This window comes from Rhinoraja longicauda, chromosome 11 (assembly GCF_053455715.1).
Source record: "Rhinoraja longicauda isolate Sanriku21f chromosome 11, sRhiLon1.1, whole genome shotgun sequence".
Classification (NCBI taxonomy): Eukaryota; Metazoa; Chordata; class Chondrichthyes; order Rajiformes; family Arhynchobatidae; genus Rhinoraja; species Rhinoraja longicauda.
The window spans coordinates 21,450,953-21,462,583 of record NC_135963.1 but is presented as its reverse complement, the minus strand read 5'-3'; the positions used below and the strand labels follow the sequence as shown (position 1 = coordinate 21,462,583).

General features: G+C 42.0%; 1 protein-coding gene across 1 annotated transcript; it reads left to right on the top strand.

The window, feature by feature from the left end:
- The first annotated feature begins 1,867 nt into the window (after positions 1-1,867).
- Positions 1,868-5,855, top strand: klf17 (Kruppel like factor 17). The gene is made up of 3 exons (XM_078408437.1): positions 1,868-2,076; positions 3,145-4,207; positions 4,706-5,855. The coding sequence occupies exons 1-3, from the start codon at positions 1,990-1,992 to the stop codon at positions 4,879-4,881; spliced, it is 1,326 nt and encodes a 441-aa protein (XP_078264563.1). The 5' UTR covers positions 1,868-1,989; the 3' UTR covers positions 4,882-5,855.
- The last annotated feature ends 5,776 nt before the right edge of the window (positions 5,856-11,631 follow it).

Below are 11,631 nucleotides of genomic sequence, written 5' to 3'. Positions count from 1 at the left end.
GCCTACTAACATTTATTTGAAATTAAACTGTGAACAGCCACTATAAGTAAAAGCGTTACAAGCCATTCCTTGTTGAACCTTAATAGTGGAACATGGATAAAGTTGTCAGGGATCAAAATATTTCATGTATGTCTCATACATTTTATTCTCCACATAAGCTGTCTGCCAATTTCAACCCGCTTTCAACATCTAACCATCTGCATGATTGCCACCTTACCAAGATGCACTGTTCTCGATTGAGAAAGAATTTAGTCTCTTGTCCTCTAGGTTTGTTTATTTACTTGCGCTCAGTGTCCGGTTATTTTTTACTTTAGTTTGCCCTGTTTAGTTTGCCAAAATGTACAATAAAATAAATGTATCTTTAGCAGCTTACATCATTCATCCAAGAAACGCTTCTTGTACAATCGGTGTAAACCAGCATCTGCAGTTCTTTCCTACACAATCTTGTCAATATTCGTTTTTTTTCCATTTTGTTGCTTATTTTAAGAATGATCCCATCATAAATATCCAAAAGAAATGGCGTAACAGCCCCGCGGATCAAAATCTCCCTCCACTTTTCCCCCCTTTTAGTCCATGTAATAATTTCATTGCAACCAGAAACTATTGTTTCGTTTGAATATTAAGACCGTTGAACAAATACCAAGAAGCAAAACAAAAGTTATCCAATTCAACCATCTGGTATGGGTTGGGAGCTTTGTGTATTGTGACCCAAGGAAAAACTTATCCCTTTATGAATGTGCGACTGAGAGACGAGTGTGTTGAGTCTGAAGAAGGGTCTCGACCCGAAACGTCACCCATTCCTTCTCTCCAGAGATGTTGCCTGACCCGCTGAGTTACTCCAGCATTGTGTGTCTATCTTCGGTGTAAACCAGAATCTGCTCCTTCCAGTTCCTCCCCACACAGATGAGTGTGTATGCTGCATAAAATGTACGATGCAGGGTATGTCTTGTAAGGCCATATTGGAATCAGCCTCATAACAAAAACTGCAGCTCTAAGAACGTTCGATAGACTGAGGTAAATATTATTGAAGGTGATGCAAACATTCTAATTACAGCGTTGGTAAATAAGGGTTTCGTTTGTTTTTCGGAGTCCGGATTAGGGAGGCGGGTGCAAAAGTAACCGAATACTATCTTAAATCTAACACAACGCTTTGGGTTTAAATGATAAAGAAAATTTCTATATATTTGCAAACAGACGCTTTGGCTCAGTAAGCCAAATCTGGTTGTGAAGGTGTACATTTCAATCTGCACACACACACACAGAGTTTGAAGGTATGTAAAGTTTCTGGAACGTCACCTTTGCGTCTCACAGACAGACTCTCACTCTTTAAGTGAGCTTTGACGGCGATTGCGAGCGGTCCACCCGGAGCAACAGCTGAAATAAGGCAACCGCACTTGAGGGTGGACTCGCTCTCCGCTTCCCCCTCGAAGCCCCTTTTTATACCAACACTAAATTTAGATCACGTCACTATCATTGTCTTGTTTCTCTTTTTGTGACATTAGCGACACCATCGGACAAAGCTCGAACTTTCTAACACAGTTAAACTTCTGTACTCATGACAGACGGAAGGGAAGAAAACAGCCAATCCCTCCAAGGCCTCTCCCCCTTCGACTTCAACCCTTCATGTTCATGAAGCAGAGCTTCGCCAATTACAGTTCCGAAGGCAAAGTGAAGCTTCTTTTTTTTCCTCTCTGTTGGAGGGGGTGGGGAAGGGAAGCTGGCCTTGCGGGATTGGATGCTTTCTGATTAACAAGTCACCACAATTGCTTATATTGATTGACTTCACAGCCAATGAAATTGCGGGAAGAGTGTTAACATGCCCCATTCCCAGAGTTGGTGAAACACTCTTGAACTGATTACTTTGACAGAAACTTCTCATACACTCCCTGTCCAAAGACGGCTGTACACACTGGATTTAAAGAGCAAGTACCTAGTTGCTTTCTTCGTTGTACCTTGTTGCGAAGGCATTGCGCAGTGAAGGAAGCAGCAATGGCTCTGGCAGAAACCATGCTTCCTTCCATTGCTACTTTTGCCAGTCATGAAACATTGATGCAAAAACAAACCGAGATGATCAACGTAAGTTTACAAACTTGTGTTCGTTGCGTGTATGTTCACGCGTGTGTTTGTGTGTGTGTGTGTGTGAGAGAGAGAGAGAGAGAGAGAGAGAGAGAGAGAGAGATTTCTATCTATTTTTGTGACAAATGTGTGGGTTAATTTAACTTAAATGTAACAAGTCATTTTAAACTTGTGCGTTGCTCCGTAGAAACAATTTGCTGGTTTTATTGCACGTAAAAGTAAACATAAGATTGCATTCTATTCAGGCATGTTCACCTGCCATGTTAGTCCTGGTTTAAACATAACTACTTTTATATAAAGTCACGGAGAAGCTAAACGACTCCCATTTTGAGTTATTTTTATAGTATTCCGTGTAAATCATTGCAGGTAAGCATTTTGCAATCAGCGTTGCCTGTGGCACTCTCATTCCGTCTTTAACTTCCAGTTGTGGGTTTGATATTTAGCTGAGTTGCGTGCAAACGTTTCAATTATCCCGCAGCCGCCAATGTGAGGTGTCATCAGCATTTTTCACTGTCAGCACTTGTGAAACATCCAAAAACAATTAGGCATATTCTTACATCACCTCTAGAAAAGAAGAATGGCCGCCGATTTGGAGGCAAATAAAACAAAATATCTGTCGTGCCGTGGTCATTCCTAAAGATCACTAACGACGTTAAGAGCTTCCAATATAGTGTAGGTTCCCAACTTTTAATCCGAGTGAACTCGGCTAAAGGAATGCTGTCGATCAACTTACATCGACAGCGTGAATCAGGTGAACTCAGACAGTCATTTATCTCTCCTCCCGTGAATTGTACAAATTTAAAAAAAACGAGTCTTTGAAGAGCTCCAAACTGGTTTGACCGTTTGGGGAATCATTTGCATCAAATGATCGCATTTGCGGATGTTCGTTCAGGAATGACAAGTGGAGAGGACACGTCCTCAGCGGCTTGTTCGCAGTTTTTTTTTGTTTTTTTTTTGGGGGGGGGGGGGGGGAGTGGTGGAGTTGGAGGACGGGGTGGTGGGAGAACACGTTTGCTACCTTCATTTCGCCTCACTATTTTTTTTGTTTCTTTGTTTTTGTTTGAACAGAGGTGGAAAGTTGACGAGCCTGTCTCCAAGTGTGGCTATCAGATAAGACCGGCCAACAACGTCGCCATCCACTCCCTTGAAACCCTTGCTATCAAAAAGGAAGAGGACGACTTGGGGAATTTCGTGGACTTGGAGTTTATTTTATCCAACACCATGGGGTCGGAGTCGAGGGGCGCGGGAGGGCACCATTCAGCCTATCCCCTGCCGGAGACCCCTGAGAGCTGCGGCACGGTGTACGAGAGCGACGGCGCCTACTCCAACTCCAACAACTTTGGCAATGGCAACTTCGCAGGGAGCCCAAACCAAAGCCTGGTGGCCGAGCTGCTCACACCGGATTTGCCGACCAACTTTTCAAGCGCCTGCGAGATTACTCAGGACTTTGGCATCAAGGTCGCGATGGAAAGACGAGAATACACCGAGCTGCGATCTCCCGGCATGGGCAACGCCGTGCAGAGGTCCGTCCCCATAGATATTCAGCACCTGAGCCATAAAATGAAGCGGGAGCCACAAACCAACCAGTCCTGCATGCATGCGGGGAACCCCTCGGGACTAATGATTGACCAAAAGCCGAACTTGATTCCATTGCACCATCACCATCACCAACAACAACAACAACAGCAGCAGCACCAACAACAACAACATCCAATTCACCGGCAAACCTTTGGGATTCACAGACTCCCTCACGCGGGCCAGTTGGTGCCCAAGGATTACCAGGCAATCCCAGACATGCACCGCCACCCCAGCCTGTCTGTGCCACAACAGTACCAGATCGCCGCCGTCTACCCGCCCCATTACGGTCAGCAGTTTCACGGACAGTTCAACATCTACCGAGATCCCCGGAAGGTGCACGCAGCCGGCATGCACGGGATGATGTTGACCCCTCCATCCTCCCCCCTGCTGGACTTCTTCCCCCCGGTGACCGCCCCCGAGGACAGTAAACCCAAGCGGGGTCGCCGATCCTGGGCGAGGAAGCGCACCGCCACTCACAATTGCGAGTTCCCCGGCTGCGGCAAGACCTACACCAAGAGTTCCCACCTGAAGGCGCACATGAGGACTCACACAGGTGAGCAGCGCACACGGCGAGAGCTCAAAGCCCTCACTGCGACGCGTCGCTTTGAAGCGATCAAAATAGTTTAGGGTTATTATTGTCACGTGTACCAAGATACAGTTAAAAAAAAAAATTGTTCTTGCTCAATTTGTAAAAAATTGTATTTGGTGCTATGCAGTCAAATCTCACAATACCAATGTCTCATAACATAGCGATAGGCAAAGGAGATGTGAAACTTTCTTCGCGAGCTTTTTCAATCTCAGATATGCGGTTAAGCTGCGGAACTGAACAAAATGATTGTAAACTGCGTTGAAAAATAAACAACAAGTGTGACATTGATGCTGTTCAGGGGCAGTTGATAGATGACACCTATTAGCTTGTAGGGAAGTAAAATTAATTCTAATAGAGAGTTTGAAGATTTTTTTTTTTTTTTAAATGGCGGAAAGGCTATGGGGAATTGAATTTTTGAAAAGTTTCACAACTAACCTTGTTGTTCTTGTGTGTGCCGCCCAGGTGAGAAGCCCTATCATTGCAACTGGGAAGGATGCGGTTGGAAATTCGCGCGATCCGACGAGCTAACCCGCCATTACCGCAAACATACCGGTCATCGCCCCTTCCAGTGCCATCTCTGTGAGAGGGCATTCTCCAGATCCGACCATCTCGCCCTACACATGAAGAGGCACATGTAAACAGCGAGGACGAATTTGGGCATACTATTTATACAGAGCTTATTATTTACAATATTTTGATACTGGGTAATGACTACTTTATGTAAATATCAAGGATCTTTTTTTTTAAAAAGAAGCACTAAATTATTACTCAGTATTTAAAACGAAATCTCTTGTCACCCGGATATGTCTTCCAGAGAGAAAAAAAAAGTATTAGGACTGAAGACAATAAAATCAGCTGCAGGGGAATGGGCGGGGAGGCTTTTAGGCAAAGGTAACAGGGCCGGACCCAGTTGTACATTCAATGTGTATATAACCTATATTGTTTGGATTGAAACTGAATGCGTAAACAGATTTTGTTAATGAAGCAAATCCGAATGAAGCAAAATATACAGCAGTTCTAAGATGTATTATTGCAGAATCTCTAGTACAGGAACATATTTACTATGTGAGCTGTTCACTTAATCCGGACAAGCTAAATGAAAGTATGTTTGTTTTGAAACTTTTCTGTTTGGATTGGGCAGGGCGTTGGTTCAAATTGGCACCATCTTTGATGAGGAAATGACCCAGGTACTGCCTCAGATGGAGTTTTTGAACATTTTATTTTATTTTTTGTTTGCTTTGTATAAAAATACTTGAAAAAAAAAGCCTAAAGTGAAAACAACGACAAAAAACAGAGTAAATATCCTCAAAGTACGGCTCGCCTTATCGTTACAGCCCTAATTATGAAAGCAACAGAACGCGATGTATACAGATACAGTTAAAAGAACGAAACAACCGTTCAAAGTGCAATATATGTGTGTATGTATGTGTGTGTGTGTATCTTGAATCGGGTCCTTCTGTTGACACTGAGTTAACAAACACTGGAACTAACTGCTGTTTCATGGATGGGGGATTCGTCGTAATACAAAAGCGAGCAATTAAGATATCATCGGATATCTTCAGTGGATTCGTTGTATTCGTTTTCTTTTGTTTATATTATAAATAAACTGTTTAAAGCACATTTGTTATGCGGTCCTTGTCTTGAAAACGTCCCAGACATTTTTACCTACTCAGATCTCCATTATCGTTAGCTTTTTTCTTTAACATTTTCTCCATTGCAGTGAAAGACACTGAACAGACCCATTAAGAGAATCAATTTCAAATAATAGCCAGGAAGCAAAGAAAGACCCTCACTTCGTATTTTTTTAGCATGATTGTAATTAATATGTGTTTGATTTGGTATGTATATTGCATATATATATATATATATATATTATGCATAGTGCATACATGTCCATAAACCAGCCTACGCTGATTTTCTGCACTCCTTAAGTTCTCATTCGATCTTTAAATACAACGATTAGTTTTGTGGATGGCGAGACATTTACATACCATTTGATCCAGAATTCCCGGCGACTGCCACGGGAGCAGAGAATGTGGTAACCGCACAAGTTGTTAAAATGCCATTGTCACCTGCTCCAAACAGATCTAGAACGTATGTCACTTAACTGTGTGATCGGATTTTCACTTATTTTGCTCAGCATATATGATGTGCCAAAAAGATTTTTAAAAGTATTAACAAGTCAAGTTCCATACATAATCTCTTGTTTTTCAAATTTTCTTTATCTAAGCCGTGTAAGTAAGCAAACAAGAAACGGTGTCCATATCACAAATACAATATATTGTATCAATTATAGCTGAAATATAGCGGCGACATAGTGGGTTTGCATACTGATTGTACTACGAGTTACCAGTAAACCTGCTGATGCAACCAAGTTGCGATGAACCCTAAGAGGATAACATTTCCAGCTTTATGTTTCAATGTTGATCGACAGTAGAGCCGAAAGTTAGAAAGTCCCGGTGAAAATCCATGGCTGCTGTGCAGTCGAAAACGGGGTGATTGATATTGGATCTCATCCCGTCGGCTGAGCCCCGAGCACTGACCTGCCGGTGATGAGAAAGTCCCTCCCAACGAACGTGGGGGGAGTAACAATGTTTTTATATTTTAAAATATTGCACAGATATTGATTTTTAAAAATTATATCACTAGCCACCTGTTGAGGAGTGAAAACACATTGGAACACTTGAGTGTGCACAAGACAAACTGCACGCAGTCGTGTTTTAAATCATCTACAGTCAAAACAAAAATAAAATTACCATCAGAACAAGCAAAATGATATAAGATTCTGCTGCATTCTGTCTGCCCTGCTGCGGCTGGGACAGAAGCACTTGCACATCGGAGCTCATCCCTTGAGGCCGAAAGCTCAGGTCAACAACATAGTGCAAATATCAGCTGCCCGATTCCGCAACGGTCAATGAATATCGGTACAGATCAAAATCCTGCCCTGCTTTCTCTATGAGCTATAAGAAAATAACTGCAGATGCTGGTTACAAATCGATTTATTCACAAAATGCTGGAGTAACTCAGCAGGTCAGGCAGCATCTCGGGAGAGAAGGAATGGGTGACGTTTCGGGTCGAGACCCTTCTTCAGACTTTCTCTATGAGCTGTTTCGGGGAGCCGGTGAGTTATTCCCACTGTTCATGTCACCGGAGCGCTAGGTGATCACATTTCAATTGGCGAGACACGTGTTGTGCGAACTGACTGCACTGTGATTGTGGAACACCAAATCCATTCCTTACAACTTTTAGCTCACGGTCAACTATTAAAACGCAGCAGTGAAACCATTATTTTTTTTATTTGATTTGGAACAAGCTTGATTTCCGATGCTTTCCTTATTCAAGAATCACTTCCTGAATTATAGAAACCTAAGGGAGTAACAAACATCTTACTGGGGAATTAATGTTTTGATCTTTAAAAGGCGTGGGAATTAACTCAACGATAAAAGCAAAGAATTGCTGTTGTACAAGTATTAAAAAATAACATGAAGGTATTTATTCACAAAATGCTGGAGTAACTCAGCAGGTCAGGCAGCATCTCGGGAGAGAAGGAATGGGTGACGTTTCGGGTCGAGACCCTTTCAGTCTGAAGAAGGGTCTCGACCTGAAACGTCACCCATTCCTTCTCTCCTGAGATGCTGCCTGACCTGCTGAGTTACTCCAGCATTTTGTGAATAAATACCCTCGATTTGTACCAGCATCTGCAGTTATTTTCTTTAAAAATAACGTAATGTTTTTAGGAATTGAGTCCGTGTCTCTATAATATTGTTCACATCAAATATAATTATCGCTTACAGTGAATATTAAATTCATACACAGCCATAGAATCCTTCTTAGTTTATTCCATTATTAAGTAAACAACAACATTTGGTTTTCTCCGAGATCTTCGGTTTCCTCCCACACTCCAAAGACGTACAGGTATGTAGGTTAATTGGCTGGGTAAATGTAAAAATTGTCCCTAGTGGGTGTAGGATAGTGTTAATGTGCGGGGATCACTGGGCGGCACGGACTTGGTGGGCCGAAAAAGGCCTGTTTCCGGCTGTATATATATGATATGATGATGATTATTGCTGAATGTTTCTTTTGCAAGAGGACGATCAAATTTCTTTTCATTAAAACGAACCATGTTGGTGTCAGACTATGAAGTGCTTTGTTGCTGTGTATAAGCTTTGAGCGTTCTCACGCCATGTGTAATACATAAATGCATAAGTTCAGCAGCGCGTAAGAAAGTTATCGTTAGGTTCCCTTGCACTTAATCCACGATGCTATAATCTATGCTAAATATATGTAATGCAAAATAAAATTAATTTCAATTTAAAAGTGGCAATTTAAATAATAAAAGGCTAAAAAAACTAAAATTGCATAATTCAATGTGCAGGCAGGGACTACAGATGCTGCTTTACACCGAAGATGGACACAAAATGCTGGAGTAACTCAGCGGGTCAGGCAGCATCTCTGGAGAGAAGGAATAGGTGACGTTTCAGCATATTTTGGATTTCTAACATGTCAGGTTTTACTTTTGTGAACTTATTGGGTGGATAACTGCAGATAGTTTATTATCCTGTGTCAGATTAGGAGAAAAGATTAACTATTGAATGGTAAAACTTTTATAAATCTTATATTCATAAAGTACTTTTTAAAAATTGTTCTAATAACGATATGGTCCCAAACTATATAAAAGCAGTGGAAAGATGATTTAAGTATCTACTGGAGGAAGGAGAGTTACAGTGCCCTCCATAATGTTTGGGACAAAGATCGATCATTTATTTATTTGCCTCTGTACTCCACAATTTGAGATTTGTAATAGAAAAAATCAAATGTGGTTAAAGTGCACTTGTCAGATTTTAATAAAGGCCATTTTTATGCATTTTGGTTTCACCATGTAGAAATTACAGCTGTGTTTATACATAGTCCCCCCATTTCAGGGCACCATAATGTTTGGGCCACATGGCTACGCAGGCATTTGTAATTGCTCAGGTGTGTTTAATTGCCTCCTTAATGCAGGTATAAGAGAGCTCTCAGTACCATCTTTCCTCTAGTCTTTCCATCACCTTTGGAAACTTCTATTGCTGTTCATCAACATGAGGACCAAAGTTGTGCCAATGAAAGTCAAAGAAGCCATTATGCGACTGAGAAACAAGAATAAAACTGTTAGAGACATCAGCCAAATCTTAGGCTTACCAAAATCAACTGTTTGGAATATCATTAAGAAGAAAGAGAGCACTGGTGAGCTTACTAATCGCAAAGGGACTGGCAGGCCGAGGAAGACCTCCACAGCTGATGACAGAAGAATTCTCTCTAATCAAGAAAAAATCCCGAAACATCTGTCCGACAGAACAGAAGCTCTCTACGGGAGTCAGGTGTGGATTTGTCAATGACCACTGTCCACAGAAGACTTCATGAACAAAAATACAGAGACTTCACTGCAAGATGCAAACCACTGGTTAGCCGCAAAAAAATAGGATAGCCATGTTACAGTTTGCCAAGAAGTACTTAAAAGAGCAACCACAGTTCTGGAAAAAGGCCTTGTGGACAGATGTGGTGAAGACTAACTTATATGAGAGTGATGGCAAGAGTAAAGTATGGAGGAGAGAAGGAACTGCTTAAGATCCAAAGCATACCACCTCATCTGTGAAACAAAGTGGTGGGGATGTTATGGCCTGGGCATGTATGGCTGCTGAAGGTACTGGCTCACTTATCTTCATTGATGATACAACTGCTGATGGTAGTAGCATAATGAATTTTGATGTGAATAGACACATCCTATTTGCTCGAGTTCAAACAAATGCCTCAAAACTTATTGGCCGGCAGTTCATTCCACAGCAAGACAATGACCCCAAACAAACAGCTAAAGCAACAAAGGAGTTTTTCAAAGCTAAAAAATGGTAAATTCTTGAGTGGCCAAGTCAATCACCTGATCTCGACCCAATTGAGCATGCCTTTTATATGCTGAAGAGAAAACTGAAGGGGACTAGGTCCCAAAACAAGCATAAGCTAAAGATGGCTGCAATACATGCCTGGCAGAGCATCACCAGAGAAGACACCCAGCATCTGGTGATGTCCATGAATCGCAGACTTCAAGCAGTGATTGCATGCAAAGGATATGCAACAAAATCCTAAACATGACTACTTTCATCTACATGACATTGCTGTGTCCCAAACATTATGGTGCCCTGAAATGGGGGAGGACTATGTTTAAACACTGCTGTAATTTCCACATGGTGAATCAAAATGTATAAAAATGGCCTTTATTAAAATCTGACAATGTGCACTTTAGCCACATGTGATTTTTTTCATTCCAAATCTCAAATTGTGGAGTACAGAGGCAAATAAATAAAATGATGGGTTTTTGTCCTAAACACGATGGAGGGCCCTGTACAGCAATAAAGGGCATGGCCTGGATAGTGGTGACCCTTGATAATAGATGCCTCCTTCTAGAAGCTGCGCTTCCAATAGTTTTCGATGGTAGGGAGGGTTGTGCCCATGATGGATTGGGCTGTGTCATCATTCTCTGCAACTTCTTGTGCTCATATTTGTTGGAATTGTCATTCCAGGCCATAATGCAACCAGCCAGGTTGCTTTCTATAGTGCATTTGTAGAAGTTTGTTCGAGTATTCGATGACATGCTGAATCTACGAATGTAAAGGTGTTGACGCACCTGCTTCACATTTACACCTATGTCGTGCATTCCGGGAAAGGTCAATTGAATTGTTAACACCTAGTAATTTGTTGCTGCTAACCCTCCTTTCCTATCAGGCAAAAGGTATAGATGTGTGAAAATGCACACCTCTTGATTCAGGGACAGTTTCTTCCCAGCTGTTATCAGGCAACTGAATCGTCCTACCACAACCAGAGAGCAGTGCTAAACTACTTTCTACCTCCGTGGTGACCCTCGGACTATCCTTGATTGGACTTTGCTGGCTTTACCATGCACTAAACGGTATTCCTTATCATGTATCTATACACTGTAAATGGCTCGATTGTATTGTAATCATTGTCTTTCTGCCGACTAGATAGCACGCAACAAAAGCTTTTCACTGCACCTCAGTACACGTGACAATAATTGTGACTGTAACTGTAACTGCTGTGCCACCAATGGAAACTGGAACATGGTTTCCCAACATTTCCCTTTCTGAAGTCAATGATTAGACCCTTGGTTTTGTTGCCATTGGGCGAGAGGTTGATGTTATGGCACCACTCAACCAGGTATTCTATTTCTCTTCTGTACACTGACGTGTCACCACCCATCCACCAATAACAGCGGCGTTGTTGGCAAATTTGGAGATGGCATTTGGAGCTGTGCTTAGCCACCCACTCATAGGTGGAAAGAGAACGGAGTAGGAGGCTACACACACAGTCTCAAGGTGCACCTGTGTTGATAGTCAGCGAAG

What these genes read in the sequence shown, in the direction of transcription:
- klf17 (XM_078408437.1), top strand. Translation starts at nt 1,990, where the DNA reads ATGGCTCTGGCAGAAACCATGCTTCCTTCCATTGCTACTTTTGCCAGT. An exon ending in AACAAACCGAGATGATCAAC is followed by an intron (nt 2,077 to 3,144) that starts GTAAGTTTACAA and finishes TTGTTTGAACAG; the next exon opens with AGGTGGAAAGTTGACGAGCC. An exon ending in GCACATGAGGACTCACACAG is followed by an intron (nt 4,208 to 4,705) that starts GTGAGCAGCGCA and finishes TGTGCCGCCCAG; the next exon opens with GTGAGAAGCCCTATCATTGC.